Source organism: Choloepus didactylus, chromosome 2, assembly GCF_015220235.1.
Source record: "Choloepus didactylus isolate mChoDid1 chromosome 2, mChoDid1.pri, whole genome shotgun sequence".
In the NCBI taxonomy this organism is placed as follows: domain Eukaryota; kingdom Metazoa; phylum Chordata; class Mammalia; order Pilosa; family Megalonychidae; genus Choloepus; species Choloepus didactylus.
In genome coordinates this window covers 22,156,308-22,173,782 of record NC_051308.1, presented here as the reverse complement: position 1 = coordinate 22,173,782, position 17,475 = coordinate 22,156,308, and the positions used below count along the sequence as shown (strand labels likewise).

At 36.4% G+C, this 17,475-nt stretch overlaps 1 protein-coding gene across 5 annotated transcripts in view; it reads right to left on the bottom strand.

The window, feature by feature from the left end:
* The window catches only part of RYR2 (ryanodine receptor 2), a 769,122-nt gene that overhangs the window by 389,279 nt on the left and 362,368 nt on the right, over positions 1–17,475 (bottom strand). For all 5 annotated transcript variants that reach the window (XM_037821856.1, XM_037821863.1, XM_037821872.1 and 2 more), the window contains exons 10-11: positions 9,032–9,106; positions 4,475–4,631 (exon numbers count right to left, since the gene is read on the bottom strand). In XM_037821856.1, the coding sequence (XP_037677784.1) occupies positions 4,475–4,631; positions 9,032–9,106 (232 nt within the window). The remainder of the gene's footprint in view (positions 1–4,474; positions 4,632–9,031; positions 9,107–17,475) is intronic.

Genomic DNA, 17,475 nt, shown 5'->3' with positions numbered 1-17,475 from the left:
AGATTTGTAAGACCTAGTATATTATTGCTTGCTTGCATTCACACAACATTATCATGGGTATTTTTCCAGATCACTATACTCTAATAGCAAATACCATTCAATATTATGGATATAACCATAATTTATTAGATATTTGAGTCTTCTTCAGTTTTTCTGCCACGATGATGATGAAATTAACTCACATATATCATTACTTATTAGTGTTATTTTATTTCCTTAAGACACCTTTCCCCCATCCCCTAAAAAATGTGAGTGCTTGATCAAAGCTTATATGTATACAAGAATAATTTTGAAATATGTTAATGTACTTTTCTCTTTTGTATTTGCATTTCCATGTGAATATGACCTAGCCCCTGTTTTGTCAAAGGCATGATTCGTCTCTCTGAGGATTAGGATTATGATAGGAAAAATAAAAGAGAAAGGAGGAGTCAGTATTCAGCTTTTTACAGCAAAAGTGTAACAGTGCCTATGGAGGGGTGGGGTGGCACTAAATCTGTGAGGTGCTGCAAGGACACACCTTCAGCCATTTGTGGCAGCCCTGACAGCCTGGGGTGAAAGAGTGAACCAGCTCACTGAAATTCCAAGGCTTAGAGCTGGGGACTGGGGGGAAACAGGAGGCTTCAGTGGCTTGGGCAGGTGGCTTACCCCATCTCTAAAATGGGATCTTGACACAATGAGATCAATGATGGACAGTGCTTAGCCGTGTCCATTCATTTATAAGGGATCAGAGAATGGTAGCAATTGTTTTCTTTAAAATGCCAAGCAGTGGGGGAAGAGAGGTTCCTTGCTTTCCAACTCCCTTCATAGCTCTCTAAGGGCAGGAACTGTCAGCACATTCCCAGCTCTTAGACCAGAGTCAGCCCTCAAAAATTCCTGAGTGAATAAAAGGCAAATTAGAGGCAGGACCCCACAGGCAGCTCTCCAGACTCAGACACTCCAAAGCCCTCAATGATGTGTATGTATGCATAATATATATATTTTTAAAATATATTTTTAAATTTATATACATATATAAAATGTTAGTTATGTCTTTTTTATGTTAACTTATTTCTTATCTACTTATCAGGAACCAAGAAATGGTGATTTGATGTCTCCTGCTAGCAGGTGTTTCTGTTTATTTCTTTCTACATCTCCTGGAAGTTTTGCTTTATGAATGTTAAGACTGTGTTATCTGAAACTTAGATTTTACAAATGTTAATACTATGCTATTTGATACACAGATTTTACAACTGTTACATCTTCATTGAAATGTACTCATGGAGTGCAATTCTTTGTCTCATTCAAAACTTTCTTCTCCCTGAATTTCACCTCATCCCATATTAAGATCACACTGCTTCTTTCTTTTCGATTGCATTTTCCTGGTATTCCATTGCTCATCCCTTCATTTCCAACCTTTCCAAATAGAGTTGTTTTAGATGTGCCTCTTAATTTCAGCATGTTATACTTTATGAACCAACAGAAATTCTTTTTATAATGTGAATTTACCTTATTTACATGCATTGATATGATAAATACATTGGGTCTTCATGGTTATATTTCAGCTTTTTCATTTTTATGGCTTTCTTTTTTTCAAGTCATTCACTATACAGTCTATTTTCTCTGTTAACTATATTTCTCTGAGTCTGTGTGATCTATGGTTCTATTGCTATAACTGCTTTAGGTAACCCACTTTCCTCTCTTTCTTTATTAGCGTGGATTATGTACAATAAAAAAGGCAATGTTTTCCTCTTTCTTCTACCACCTTATTTTAGTAAAGTTTATAATACTTTAGTGTTTATGTCTTTACTGCTAATTATGATTATACTTCTATTACTTGGTTTTTCATTTTTAAGAAAACATTATTTGACTTTCAACTGTTTCATATAAGGCAATTAGAGTACTTAGTGTACCTTTCACTTTTCCTTTCTCTCCTAATTTTTGCTGGATATATTTTGTCTTTAAATGCTGTATTTTGAAATAAAATTTTCCAACGTCGGGACTTCTGCCCTCAGATAACTTTCTGGCCTTACATGCTATCGTGGATAACCTGGCAAATTCTCTTCCTGCTGCTTCATTAGCCTTGAGGAAGGCGACTGGCACCAAGGTTTTTCCCAATAAAATCAATTGTGCTTTCCAATAACAGAGACAAAGAGCAACTCAGCCCCATAGTACTTCCCACTTGAGGTCCACCAAATACCTCACTGGAGAGCCCCCTCTATGGACCCACACAGCAAATTTATGGATGTAGATTCTGTCTAAGGTTATCCATTGGAGTTAATCATATTTGCCTCTGCTTTCACCATGGAGAATAAGACCTTTACTAGCTGTGTCTACTGGAGTGTTTTAGAGAGCACATAGAACTGGAGGCATCTTCCATACTCCACCATAATATGTACTCCAAAGCAAGAGGTGTGAGAGAAAGAACATGAGAGATGTATAATCAGCTTCTCAGAGCTACATTTAGTCTCTCCACAAGACACTTTGGTTGCCAAGTTATTCATAAGAGAGTGAAATCAGAACAACCTAAATGTACAATAAGATGGGTAATGAGTAAACAACTACAGTACATCACTATATTGGAATAGTATTAGCCATTGAAATTATGAAATAGAAAAATAACTATTATATACTGTCAAATAAAGATAGCAGGATCTAAAACTACATCTGTATTTTATAAATGTATACATATTTTTAGAGTAAAAAAATCCAGAAGGAAATTCTTCAAAACATTAATGTTTTCTCTAATTATAGAAGATTTCTTACTCCTTTACATTTTTCTGTATTTACCAGACTTTCTGAAAAAAAAAAGTATTGCTTTAAAAAAATTAGAAGAAAAAAACTGTTAAATGACTAAAAATAACTTAAATAGCTACAAGTAACTAGAAATCCTTTTTTCTTACAATTATTAATCTAAATGATGTATCTCTTTTCTTGTATTAGTTAGATCTGATTTATAAGAATTATATCATTTAGAGTTTTGCGAACACAGATTATTTCTCTAAGTATCAAAATTAATTTTTATTTATTTTCTGCACTCACTGGTAAAATCCAGAACAAAGGCATTAATATAAAAAGAAAGGTCAATGGCATCAAGTGACAAGTACAAACACGAGTTCAGCAAACACCCTCAAAGTTCAATAAATATTTGTTATAAAGCTGCAAATCCTATGCAGTGACATGACACCATTTTAAGAATAACAAAACAAAATTAATTAAGCACACAGAAAACTGGTCTTTTAGGAAAAATGATTTTTCCCCAAGCAACAAATAATCAATAATTTTTAATTCTTACAAAATATTTAGAGGATATTTACCTAGCACATAGATCTCTAGAAAGACAAAGTATAAATATAAAACCTAATCTAAAATTTTTAAAAACCATTAATAGAGCTTATATGGGAATCCTGCTAACCCAAAACTTGACCTTGTAATAAACATATTTTATGTAATATTTTTAGCATTCCTCATCTAGTGATACTGCTGTCATACATCCAACTTGAATTTGGACAGAATGTAAAATATGGGGAAGGGTGGTGGAATCCTTAGACTTTTTCAGTAGAGAAATCAAAGAAAAACCAGGTTTCAAAAAGAGAAGCCCTGATAACTTCTAAAAGTACCTATATCCTGATGAGTATACAATAATCTCAGAAATATGAATCAAAGTCAAACCTTTATCTATAACAAGAGAATAAAGATTTCCCTTTGTAAGACAACAGTTAACCAGCAATTTAATACCATTCCCATCACTATTACCAAGTTTCATAATCTTCATAAAATTAGGGTCAGAATGATGCAATTATCTTAAAAATGAATACAAAAGACACACAGCATCTGCAAACTGAAGGTGTTATTTCTAACTATCCCTGAGAGATAACTGGCAGGACACGATCAGCAATCAGTCCATTGTATTGTGGGGTTGGTAAGCCGGGAACCAGCTCTTGAGGTCCTGATTGGACCTAGCTGTCCTGAAGCATCAACATTCCAACCTGACTTTGGTGTCCCTTAATTTTTTCCATTGTACTCATCATCTGGTTCAGAGATGGGATTCTCATGAAAGACGTGAACATCTCTGAAAGGTTCTGTACTTACAAATGATTCAGTAGAAATAAGAATGGTTTAACATATTTGAGTGGATGTAAAAATGTTTCTTTAAAAAAAAAAAGATTCTAGTATGCTTTATCATCACAGTGTCATACAACAAAAGCACAAGGTATATGGTAACTGTGCCCTGTCAATGCCTAAGAAAACAGAAAGTTACTGGATGGCTGTGTCATAGGTAAATAACCACAGAACCGTGAACCTGGTGAGATACCTGGGTATATTTTAGTGGTTTAGGAAATAGGTTTTACTGGAGAGAAATGGATGGAAGATAAACTGGGAATTTGGCAACACATGTAAAACATGCTCACATTATGTCTTTTTGTGTTTCTAACAACAAAGGGAATGTGACAAGGATATATTTACTGGTAACCGAAAATGACGCTTTCTTTTTTACCTTGGAAGAACGGAAGGTAAATGCTGTTGATTTTACATCCGCTTTTTCTTTGTCCATGAGTAGAGGGCTTTTGTCTTCCATGAGACTCAAGTACTTTCCTGTTGTTACATGGCGCAGTCGGAATGGCTGACCCCATCTTATGTGGCTTCCACTCCATCTAGCAAGAGAGAGAGGACTTGATCCAATAACATCCACAATAAATGGAGACATACAAATTAAAGTGTTTGCATCAGTCAATGAACAGGGTGCTTTTGCATACATTCTCTTAGTTGATGTTCTCAAAAACTTTATGATGTTGATGGTATTAATTTCATTTTACCAATAATGAAATGATTATTCAGAATGATTAAGTAATACCCAATGTCACACTACTAACAATAAGTAGAAGTGAAATTTAACACAATGTCTCTGATTTAAACACGCCATTGACATTATACATTACACAAAGATGACTAAGAGCTTGTGTTCAAAGCTAACCCCTAACCAATAGTCACAGAGATAGAAATTCTAACTTTAAATGATATTTTACAAATTGGTAGTTAGAAACTTTTGTTGTATTTGGAGAGACTTGAAAAATAATGTTATACTCAATACCTAAGTATTATTAATTGGAACACACACATATATGTACTAAAATATAAATTTAAAATATATTCACCTGACAAGAGAAATATATTCCTATGCTTTAAAATTTAATGTTGTAACACAATCATACTGTTAAAAATCAATAAACATGTCAAGCCTATTTAATGGAGAATGAACAGTATCTTCAACAAATGGTGCTGGAAAAACTGGATATCCACATGCAAAAGAATGAAAGTTTGACCCCTACATTGTACATACACCAAAATTAACTCAAAATTGACCAAAAACCTAAATTAAAGAGTTAAAAACTATAACTCTTACAATAAAACATAGGGGCAAATCTTCATGACCTTGGAAATAGCAATTGCTTCTTAAATATAATATCAAAAATGCAGGTAACAAAAGAAAAAAATAGATAAATTGAACTTCATTAAAATTAAAAACTTTTGAGCATCAAAGAACTCTATTAAGAGACAGAAAAGACAATCCACAGAATGGGAGAAAATAGTGGCAAATCATATATCTGATAAAGGTTTAATGTTCAAAATATATAAAGAACTGCTACAACCCAATAACAGAAAAACAAACAATCCAAATTTAAAAATGGGTAAAAGACTTGAATAGACATTCCTCCAAAGAAGATGTATCAATGGCCAATAAGTACATGAAAAGCTGCTCAATATCCTTAGCCACAAGGAAAACGCAAATCAAAACCACAATGAGAGATCACTTCATACCTAGTGGAATGGCAATAATCAAAAAAAAAGGAAAACAATAAATGTTGACAATAATATGGAAAAATTGAAACCTTTAGTACAATGCTAGTGGGAACGTAATGTAATCGTTACATAGTAATAGCTACTATGGAAAACAGTTTGGTGATTCCTCAAAAAGTTAAACAAAACTAACATATGACTCAGTAATTCTACTTTTAGGTATACAGTCCCCAAATAATTGGAAACCAAAACTCAAACAGATACTTGTAAGCCAACATTCAAGAATGCACAAGTTTCAGTTAACATGGTACTATACAAAGCAAGGACTGCCTAGAAAAGATTATTGAGAAGAGACAAGTAAAAGCAAATAATTCAAAAATACTCAACATAAACGAGTGGAAAATATTTACCATGGAAATGAAAGTCAAAAGAAAACAGTGATGGCAAAGTCATCATTAGACAAGTTAGAATTCAAGGCAAAAAGAAATAAAAGGGATACTCTAAAAATAAAAACATAAGGATAATTTTTTAAAAGACAAATACAGTGGAAGATTTTATCAATGTATAATGAAACAAATGGATAAAAAATAAGGATACGGAAAATTTCAATTATGGTTTGATTAATAAACAAATTTGTTTTAATACAGATTAATAAAAATTTAAAACCTTTGCATTCTACAAAAAGAACACTTTCTTCAAATTCACCAATCTTACTAAGCTATGTTTATCAATTTTATGTTGTTTTACTAACCTGGATTTTTTATTTGAGATACCAGAATGAAAAAAATTAACAATAGAATAATATTTTAATAAGCTTATAAAGACAATTAAGTCCCTCAACTAATAAAAGAATATTTTTATAAGTTTACAAAGACAATTAATTTGGACAAGTCCCTTGACTAAATTAATAATCATGTATAATAAACCCTGATAGTAACACAGTTTTATCTTAAAATGAAATTAAAATTTGTCTACCAACAATAGCATGTTAAAGGATTTCTAGTTTGGTAATAAACAAGCTTTGTATAGTCTCCTCTTATAAAATTAAGTGTGTTGTTTACAAATACAATGAAAAACAATTATTTTTAATATTTATTTCCATTGTTTGAAGACATATTTGAATACTATTTCCAAATAATGATTCATCTTAATCATCATGGAAAATGGCTTCATTTTCAAAACAGTTCAAATATATATTTTAAAACTGAATTTCTTGAGGGTGTTCTGAATACTAAGCTCAAATCTATTTAATTGGGTTCATATGTACAAGTGCTCCTTTCAAGTCACTAAGGGGATTCTAGTAGAAGTAAAATAAAATGAATTTGGCTAGTTTTCAGAAAAAAAAAAATTATGAAGTCTAAGCACATCCTCTTTAGCTTATGGGCACTCAAATTAGTCCAATCTTACATACACATGGACCAAAAGAAAAGAGGGCAAGCCCAGAAAATTCAAGGGGCAAGAAAATAATGCTTAGTAAAACCCAAAATTAGTAATAGCATTGAATTTATTTAAAGCAGTTCTCTCTGGTAACATTATCAGAAAAAAGTTTCCTATGTATCATCTATATTTACTTCTTTCCAAGGAAACTGGGGAGTAGTTGGTCACTGTTCATGATATGTCAACCTTTGATTTTGTTGATGTGTACATATAAGAAACAGTGAACATAAAATATAAATAACACACATTTTTAATTGCAATGATCATTTCCATTACAGTTATAATGTTCTTGTAACTTTGAATTAGGGTAAAATACAGGAAAGCATTTTCTACTAAATTAAACTCTGTACATTATAGCTTATTTATTAAAATGTTCCTGATACTGAAAAACTTTTGACAATATCTATTTTATTTCTAAAAGGATACAATATAAAATATATAATGGTTGGACTACATAAAAACAAATATATAGTGCTGCATATCATTGGAGGAAAGAGACCATAGAATATTAAAATATCATAATATAAACATTGTCATTTAGAAATACAGTTCTATTATAAACAGCAGTATTTTTAACTATTAACATTTTAAGTACAATAAAAATTAGAAATTATGTGGCCATTGCTTATAATAACTCTGAATGCATGGGTAGTTTCAAAGGATTCAATTTCCAGACCCTCAATTTACATAGGTAGTATTTCCTACACTGATCTGCCTGAGAACTTAACCTTGGGCAAGGAATTTTGCCAGTTTTCTTTTCCCACCCCATCTTTGTCAATCTTTCTTTTCTCATTATACCAAACAGAGAGAGAGAGAAACAGAGAGAGAGAGAGAGAGAGAGAGAGACGTATTTCCACCAATCCTAAACCTAACTGAGATGCAGTGTACAGAACTGTAAAAACCTCTGGATCTCAAAAAAAAAAGTAATCTGACATATTTGGTGTCATCAAATCCTCCTTTAAGTACAATACCGTTAAAACCCTCCCAACTTGTTAATTAAGAGATACATTTCCAATAAAATTTTACTCTTTAAGAGCAATTTATCCAACGTTTTAACAGGTGGTTTGACTAAATGTGTATTTGTATAAATTTTATAGTATCGATTAATTGATAATTATTAATGGTGGCAATATAGAATAATTTTTAACAGTCACAGCCTCACTGTCACAGGAAATATAAAACATAATTTTAGTTTATATACATCTTACTGATATTTTAATCTTTTTTTAAAGAGTTCAAAATGATACCTGTACTAACAGTATTTCACTTACATAAAGGAACTAACAGCCAATCTCTGAAGAGCTTTTGAAAGATGAAGCATGACATCAACCACCAAATAAAAATTCTGTGTGTGTGTACTTATTACAACAGTGAATATGCAGTGACATTGTATTGCAATCCATACTCTGCACTCATGCTATTGTAAGTAAAGACTGTGACTTCTAGTAAGACTGCCATAATGTCATTCATGTTGCAGTTTCCTCTGTCTTCCAAGTGCCTTTAGAAGGTTAAATCTCAAGTCCATCAGACCTGAAATGTCTGACAGACTCATAAACGACTTGTCCTGTCTCCAAACCTTATCTCACTCTGTACAAGAAGCACTTTTTGCCAGGAGATATACGGCCTGGCACATGAATGTTATAAAAACAAATGAGGTGAAAGACAACAGCAGACTGTCCAAAATCACTGCTTACTTTTCAGGTTTACCACTTGGTGTTGGGTACTGTTAACATGACCATTTTACACAGAAGCTCAGGTCAAGGGCATTAGATTTGGTTTGTACACTTAGAGTATTAAGTTGTTCAGAAGTTCTACTTACGCAACTCGTAGTGTCTCTAGTCTCCAAAGGGAGCGTGCATGAACAGACACAGCGCCTCCTTCATAATGAACAGTTCTGTTGAAAGAGAAGAAGTACAATTTTGTGTTTAACATTTCATTCTTTGAACTCTAATTTTCAAGCTAATTAAAAGAGATGAGCACACGGAAAAAGCCTGTGGATAAACAGCTAAAGTCCTACTTTTTGGCAGGCAACCAGGAACTAAAAACAATCAAAATAATAATAACAGTGGTCAATGTAAGTTTGCCCTGAATAAACATGTGATTTAAACAAACATTCTCTCATTCTCCTTCTCTTTCCCTCTCTCCTTTTTTCTCTCTCCCTCTCACTTGCTTTCTCTCTCTCAACCAAAGAATGAATTCACCATACTCATTTAACATAGGTCCATGAAAGTACTTGGCTATCACTTTATGTTTTTGTTAATATAGTATTATTTCAACACAATACAAGTATTTGCAGTCCTAAATTCTATTTTTGACATTTAAATCATTTCAAGGAAACATAAGAACAGTAATGCTTAATGCTTTAATATAGCGATCTGCAAAATGATTAAAAGAGAAAAGTATAAACATCAACAAAATATAAATATGAACCAAAAGGTCACAAAAATGAAATTTCTTTGGATGCAGATCACACACACACACACACACACACACACACACAGGCACAATTCCAAATTGTCATACTATTAATTAAACATTGGTAAGTAATTTATACACATTATCCACATTAATCCATCCCAGCTCCTTGAGATTGTTTTAAGGAAACCTAAGCTTATGCATGCCAATGCTTCTTTCCTGAACGGTCAGAATCTCCCTCTTTGTGATCTGTCTCATCATTTAAACATGCTCAAGTCTGGCTTCTCTCAACAATAAAGCAACTGACCCCATTATCCTCTCCTGCTCTATCCTATTTTCTGTCTCACTGTCCCCATCTGGCAGTTCTTAGTGCACTGCAATCTTGCTTCCAGACCCACTTCTCCAATGAAACAGATGTTGATAAGGGCATCAAATGACCTTCAAAGCACCAAATCCAAAGGACTTATTTTTTCAAACAGTGGAAACTCCTGTCTTGACAGTTTTTCAAACATCATTCTTCCCTGTTTTTCTGCTTATGTGTTTACCTATTCCTTCTCATACTATTTGTATTGTAGAAAATTTCAAATACACCCCAAAGTAGAGAGAATGGTACAATAAATCCCTATATACCCACCACACAGTTTGAACAATAATTAACATATGGCCAATCTTGTGTTACTCACAGCTGTTCGGTTACCTCTCTGCACACGACCCTAAAAAACTAATGATAATACTTTGACTTTATGAAAGATCCTGTCAGTATTCAATTTGCCCTATTGTCTCAAAAATTACTTTTTTTCAGATGCTTTTGTAAACCAAGATCCAAACAAGATGCACCTATTGGCTAGGTCTATAGTTTCTTTTATTCTAATAACAGTTCCCTTCCTCTTTTTTTTTTTTTTCTTCTCATCATTTAGTAAGTTGAAAAAAATTGTGTCATTTATCCTGTGGTATTTTCTACATTTTATATTTTGCTGACTGCATCTCCCAGGTGCTTATTCGTTTTCATTATTTGTGAGTTCCTTTTTTTTTTTTGTAAGTGGCTTAAAGAACACAAATTTATTTTCTCACAGTTCTGTAGGTTGGAAACCTGATACCGGTGTCACTGAGAAAAAGTCAAGGTATCAGCATGGTTGTTCACCACTGGAGGCTCTGGGGAAGAATCGCTCATTCAGATTATTGCTGAGCTCAGTTCCTTGAAGTGAAAGAACCAAGGTCCTTGTTTCCATGCTGGCCGTGCACTGGGGTCCACCCTGAGTTCCTAGAGGCCTCTATCCTTTCCTTATGCATGGTCCCTACATCGCAGAACCATCAATGGGTTACTGAATCCTGCGAGATCTCTCTGACTTCCCCTTCTCCATTCCTCTTCTTCCTCCACCCAGAGAAAGTCTACTGTTTTTAAGGACTCATGTGATTAGACTGGGCCCATGCAGTTAATCCAAGAAAATCTCCCTATTTTAAGGTCTGTAGCAAAAGTCCCTTTTGCCATGAAATGTAACACAGTCACAGGTTCCAGGGATCAGGGCATGGACACCTGCGGTGGCCATTATTCTGCCACCACAATTATCTAATTTATTATTAGATCCCCTCAGGTTGTTAATGTTATCCTTGTTTAACAAGCGAATAAACCAAGTCATCAAAATTTTAAGTAAATTGCCAGGGCCACTAAGATCCCTATTAAATGAAAAGACTGTAGTTCTAACCCTGTTGAACCTAATTACCATCATTGTTGGTGAGGTTTATAGCACCCTTGTTTTTTAACATGCACCTATGAATTGGTAGATATGGATATCCACAAGCTTGCTGAGGTTCACATTTGATGTTCTGGCAGGAACATTTCAGAAACTGGTGTTTTATGTTTTCTATTACATCACATCAGGATGTATATAATGTCAAGTTATCTATTTCTTTCTTAATGTTAAAACTGATCAGTAGGGAAGGAAGATGGCGGCATGGGGAGATGTAGGATTTAGTCCATCCTCCAAGACAGCTAATAAATAATCAGGAACTGTCTGAAACAACTGTTTGGGGGACTTCGGAGACCAGATGCACATCATACACCAGCTAGGAACTAGTGGAAGTGCAAGACTGATAGATAGCAGCAAAGAGCTCCCATTAAAGAAAGCACCCAGCAGTTTCGCTGTTCATCCCTGCCTCAAGCAGGGGTGGAGGTACGACTGTCTGAGAGACACAGTAACCAATCATACAGTGGAGACAGTTCTCTAAAGGGCAGATCATCCTCCAGCAAAGGGGGGAGGGGGCAAGGTCCAGCACAAGTGGTGACTGCCACTTAGAGAATTTAGAGATCCCAGGGGCTGGGATATCAGAAACAGTTTCAACCTACAAAAAGCAGAGCCCAGTCTTGGTCTCAAACAGGCCTTAGCAGAGGCAGAGTGGGGCCGCTTGAGAGCCACTGTAACTTTTCCAGGCTGCAGGGTATAGGGGGCTGAACAGTAGCTCCTCCCTAAGAAAAGAGGGAGGGGGCAAAGCCCAGCACAGGCAGTGACTATTATTTAGAGAATTCAGACCCCAGGAGCTGGGAAAATAGAAACAATTTCAGCCCACTTCCCCCTCAGCCTCTGTCTCAAGAATGCCCCTGGCAGGAGCCTGATCTGCTAAGAATTAAAAGCACAGTACCAATTTAGGCCTGTGGGGAGCAGCAGGCTGCCAGGCGCCATCTGCTGGGAAGAACAGAAAAAGCACAGAATCAGGAGCATCAAAGGAAAGACTGACACCCTGCTGGGTCTCATCCCCCAGGGAACCTTCATACTGATCTACACCCCCTTTGTAAGTCCTGGACGTGTCATGTCTAGGAAAAGCTGATGGGTATAGTTCTTCTCTGGGAGGACTCTCCTCCCAGAATCAACTCTCCAGGTTAAAGTTGCTAGAGGTAACAAAAGGAAAACCTAGAGGCAAAAAACCAAAAACCAAAAACAAACAAACAAACAACAACAACAAAAAAAACAGATCACCATTCTCTGAGGAGGAAGAAGGAAGAGAAAGCTATTTACTGGAGGCAAAACAAATGCACAGAAAGGGCAATCTCCAAAATCATTCCATATATATGCAGGTCAAAAATCAGAAAACAAGAGCTGAAAAAATTCTATCAGTTAAAAAGAAGCTATTCTAGAGGCCTAGAGGTCTAGAATAAGTTGAACCAAAATGTCAAAGAACTGGAAGAGCATAAAGCCAATTAACAAGAAAACCCCAGGCAAGAGAGAGTACATAACCAAGGACATAAAAGACCCATTCACAGAAAACTACAAAAATGGCTAAAAGAAATCAAGGAAGACCTAAATAAATGGAAGCACATACTGTGTTAATGGATTAGAAGACTAAATATAGTTAAGATGCCAATTCTACCCAAAATGATTTATCAATTCAACACAACACCAATCAAAATCCCAACAACTTACCAAAAAAAAAAAATTATTTGGCAGGGCTAAAAATATCTTTAAAAATAACTTAAGTGGGAGCGCGGTCTCACACTACCTGACTGTAAAGCATATTACAAAGCTACAGTGGTCAAAACAGCATGGCGTTGGCATAAAGATAGACATACTGATCAATGGAATCAAATTGAGAGTTCAGAAATAGACCCTCTCATGTACTGACAACTGATTTTTTTAAATTTTATTTTGAAATAAACTCAAAGTTATAGGAACAGTTGCAAAAACAATACTAACACCATACAAAGAATTCCATCATACCCTGACCTGCCTCCCCCGATAGCTCAATCTACCAACCTTAACATGCTGTCACATCGCTATTTCTTTCCCTCCCTATCATTCATCATCTATTGCTCTGTCTTCTGAACATATGAGAGCTAGCTGCACACATCCTTGAACATACACTATAATTCACATATACACTTCCCATGAACAAGAACATTCTTTTATGCAATCTCATTAAGCAAAGCTAAAAAGTACAAGAGATTCAACAATGATACAAAGCTTACATTCTATATTTCCTTTACCTTATGTCTCAACTGTGTCCCTTTGAGCCACCTGTCCTCTATCCTCCAATTCCATCCAAGTTCATCCTTGGCATTCAATCATCATCTATTTAGTCTTTTTTTTTTTTCAGTTGTGGAAACATATATACAGCCTAAATCTTCCCATTCCACCCCCTCCCTAGCCTTCCACTACTGGGATTAATCACCTTTAGAATGTTGTAATGCTCTTTCCCACCATCCATTACTAGAAATTTCCCTTCACCTCAAACAGCAACTCCACACTCATTTCTTAACTCCCCATTGCCCCTTCCCCCATTTCTCTTAACCCAAACTCTACCTTTCATCTCTATGGTTATATTCTCTGATAATTTCTTTGTGTTTGCTGTGGGGGTTAAAATTAACCTCTTAAATCCATATCAATCTTGTTTTTCTTTGATACCACCTTCACTTCAATAGGACACATAAACTATGTTCCTATACTCCTCCATTCCCCTACCTTTATATAGTTGTCTAAAATTACATATTTTACATTGAGTTCAAAACCACTGATTTGTCATTGAGGTTTGTGTAATTTATATCACGTAGGAAGTAAACAGTGGAGTTACAGTTCAAAAATTATTGACTTCTATTTGTATTCCATTGTGGTTGGAGAATGTGCTTTAAATAAATTCAATTTTTTTTTTTTAATTTCTTGAGGCTTGTTTTATGTCCCAGCTTATGGTCCCTTCTGGAGAAAGATCCGTGATCACTAGAGAAAAATGAGTGTCCTGGTGCTTTGGGATGTAAGGTACTATACATTTCTGTTAAAATTCTCTAAATCTCTTTCTCCTTTCTGTTGTTTCTCTGTTGGTAGGGCTCCCTTTAGAATCTGAAGTAGGGCAGGTCTTTAATTGGCAAAGTCTCTCAGCATTTGTTTGTCTGTGAAAAATTTAAGCTCTCCCTCGAATTTGAAGGAAAGTTTTGCTGGATAAAGTATTCTTGGTTGGAAATTTTTCTCTCTTAGAATTTTAAATATGTCATGCCACTGCCTTCTCGCCACCTCCATGGTGGCCACTGAGTACTCACAACTTAGTCTTACGTTGTTTCCTTTGTATGTGGTGAATTGCTTTTCTCTTGCTGCTTTCAGAACTTGCTCCCTCTCTTCAGTATTTGAGAGTCTGATCAGAATATGTCTTGGAGTGGGTTTATTTGGATTTATTCTATTTGGAGTTCACTGGGCATTTATGCTTTATGTATTTATATTGTGTGGAAGGTTTGGGAAGTTTTCCCCAACAATTTCTTTGAATACTCTTCCTAGACCTTTACCCTTCTCTTCCCCTTCTGGGACACCAATGAGTCTTAAGTTTGACATTTTATTTTATCTATCATTTCCCTGAGATCCATTTCGATTTTTTCGATTTTTTTCTCCATTCTTTCTTTTGTTCTTTCATTTTCTGTTCTGTGGACTTCTAGGAGACTGAGATGTTGTTCAGCTTCCTCTAGTCTTGTATTGTGAATATCCAGAGTCTTTTTAATTTGGCCAACAGTTTCTTTTATTTCCATAAGATCTTCAATTTTTTTATTCACTTTTGCAGTGTCTTCTTTATGCTCTTCCAGAGTCTTCTTTATGTCGCTTATATCCTGGGCCATGGTCTTCTTGATGTCCTTTAAATCCTTTGCCATGCTTTCGTTCCTCAATTGTATTTCTTTGATTAATTCTGTGAGGAACTTTGTTTCTTCTGATAACTTGATTTGTGTGTTTGGAGTTGGATTCTCCATATCGTCTGGTTTTATCATATGCATTGAGATTTTCTGTTGTTTTTGGCCTCCTGGCATTTGCTCTGCTCGACAGGGTTCTTTTAATTTGTAAAAAAAACACCTATCTAATTTTTCAGAAACACTGTTTGGTGACGTACAGTTTCTCTAACAAACCAGCAGATGGCATCTGTGAGTCACCAATACCTCTCAAGTCAGTTCTCCACCTTGTCCCCGCGGTGTGTGGGGAAATGATTCTTGTGGGGTCCAGCCAGAGAACTCAGCCTGGGTGTGTTGCTGGAGCTGTCTGCCCTGAATGCAGGGCGCTTGTACGGGTGGCCAGGGAGGAAGGACAAACTCAATATTCAAATCCCCCTGGTTCCCGGAGATTCAAGGCCGCTACAAGAGTCCAAGCCTTCATTTCATTTCAGCCCCAGCCCCTCTCTCTCACTGTCCCACAAACCACCGGACTTGGCATAGTGTCCCTGGGATCTCCAAGCAGGTCCCCCTGCCCAGCCGCGATCCTCCAGGACCTCTGCTGAGGGAATGCTGTGCTACGTCACCAGTGCACGCCGTCCCTCAAGGGAAGCCCCAGGCCACTGGGCGGAGCTGGCTTGCTTTCAGCCTGATGCAAAAATGGCCGAACGGGGCGTCTCCACACCCCCCTCCTCGCACAGTTCCTCCTTCCCAGCTCCGGGACAACTGGCAGGGCTCTGGGCTGTGGGCACAGCCCCAGGCAGGAGTTTATCCAGCCCTCCGGGGAGCGAGCTGCTAGCTGCGGGGTTTCATTCGGCTTCTGGCTCTTCACCCCGTTCCCCCAGCCCCAGGGATATCTGCAGCGGGCCATCTTCCAGGCCAGTCACCGAGAAGCTGGCCCAGCCCCCTCTTGCTGTGTTTTACTGCGTGGTTCCCACGATCGCACCTGCAGCCGCTCCTGGGTTTTTCCCTATTTTTTTTTTATTAAAAGAGCCCGTCAGTCTCCAGACGCCAAACCCTGGCTTCCCCAGATCGCCGCGCAGCTGCGGGACTTCCAGCCAGCTTACTCACTCGTTTCAGAATGCCAACTCCCAGTTTCACCAAGTATACAGCCCCTGGGAACTAGCAGATCTCGTCCAGCTGGCACATCACTGTAACCAATATTCTGGGTCACTCTCTGGTCCTTATCTAGTGTTTTTCATGGAGGTGTTCCTTAGCCCTGTCTCACCTAGCCGCCATCTTGGTTTCTCTGACAATTTATTTTTGACAAGGCTCCCAAGTCCACTAAACTAGGACAGAACAGCCTTGTCCACAAATGGTGCTGAGAGTACTAGATATACACATCCAAAAGAATGAAAGAGGACTCCTGTCTCACACCTTATATAAAAATTAGCTCCAAATGGACTGAAGACCTAAACATTAGTGCTAAGACCATAAAACTCTTAGAAGAAAATTAGGGAAATATCTTAAAGATTTTGTGGTAGGAGGTAGTTTCCTAGACCTTACACCCAAAGTGCAAGCAATGGAAGAAGAAACAGATAAATGGGATCTCCTCAAAACTGAATACTTTTGTATGTCAACGGACTTTGTCAGGAAAGTAAAAAGGCAGCCTACTCAATGGGAGACAATATTTGACATATCTAATAAAGGTGTAACATACAAAATATATAGAGATCCTACAGCTCAACAACAAAAAGGCAAACAACCCAATTAAAAAATGGGCAAAAGATATGGATAGACACTTTTCCAGAGAGGAAATACAAATACTCAAACACATATGAAAAAATGCTCAACTTTGCTAGCTATTAAGGAAATGCCGAATCAAAACCACAATAAGATAAAAAAAAAAAAAAAAAGAAAACTACAAGTGCTGGAGAGGATGTGGAAAAAGAGGTACACTTATTCGCTGTTTTGGGGGATGTAGAATGGTACAGCTGCTCTGGAAGGCACTTTGGTGATTCCTAAGGAAGCTAAGTGTTGAATCCATCAATCCCATTTCTAGGTATAAACTCAAAAGAACTGAAAGCAGGGACACAGACAGACATGTGCACACTGATGTTAATAGTGGCATTATTCATGACTGCCAATAGATGGAAGCAGCCCAAATTCCCTCAACGGATAAGTGGATAAACAAACTGTGGTATATACATATGACAGAATATTATGCAGCTGTAAAACTAAAT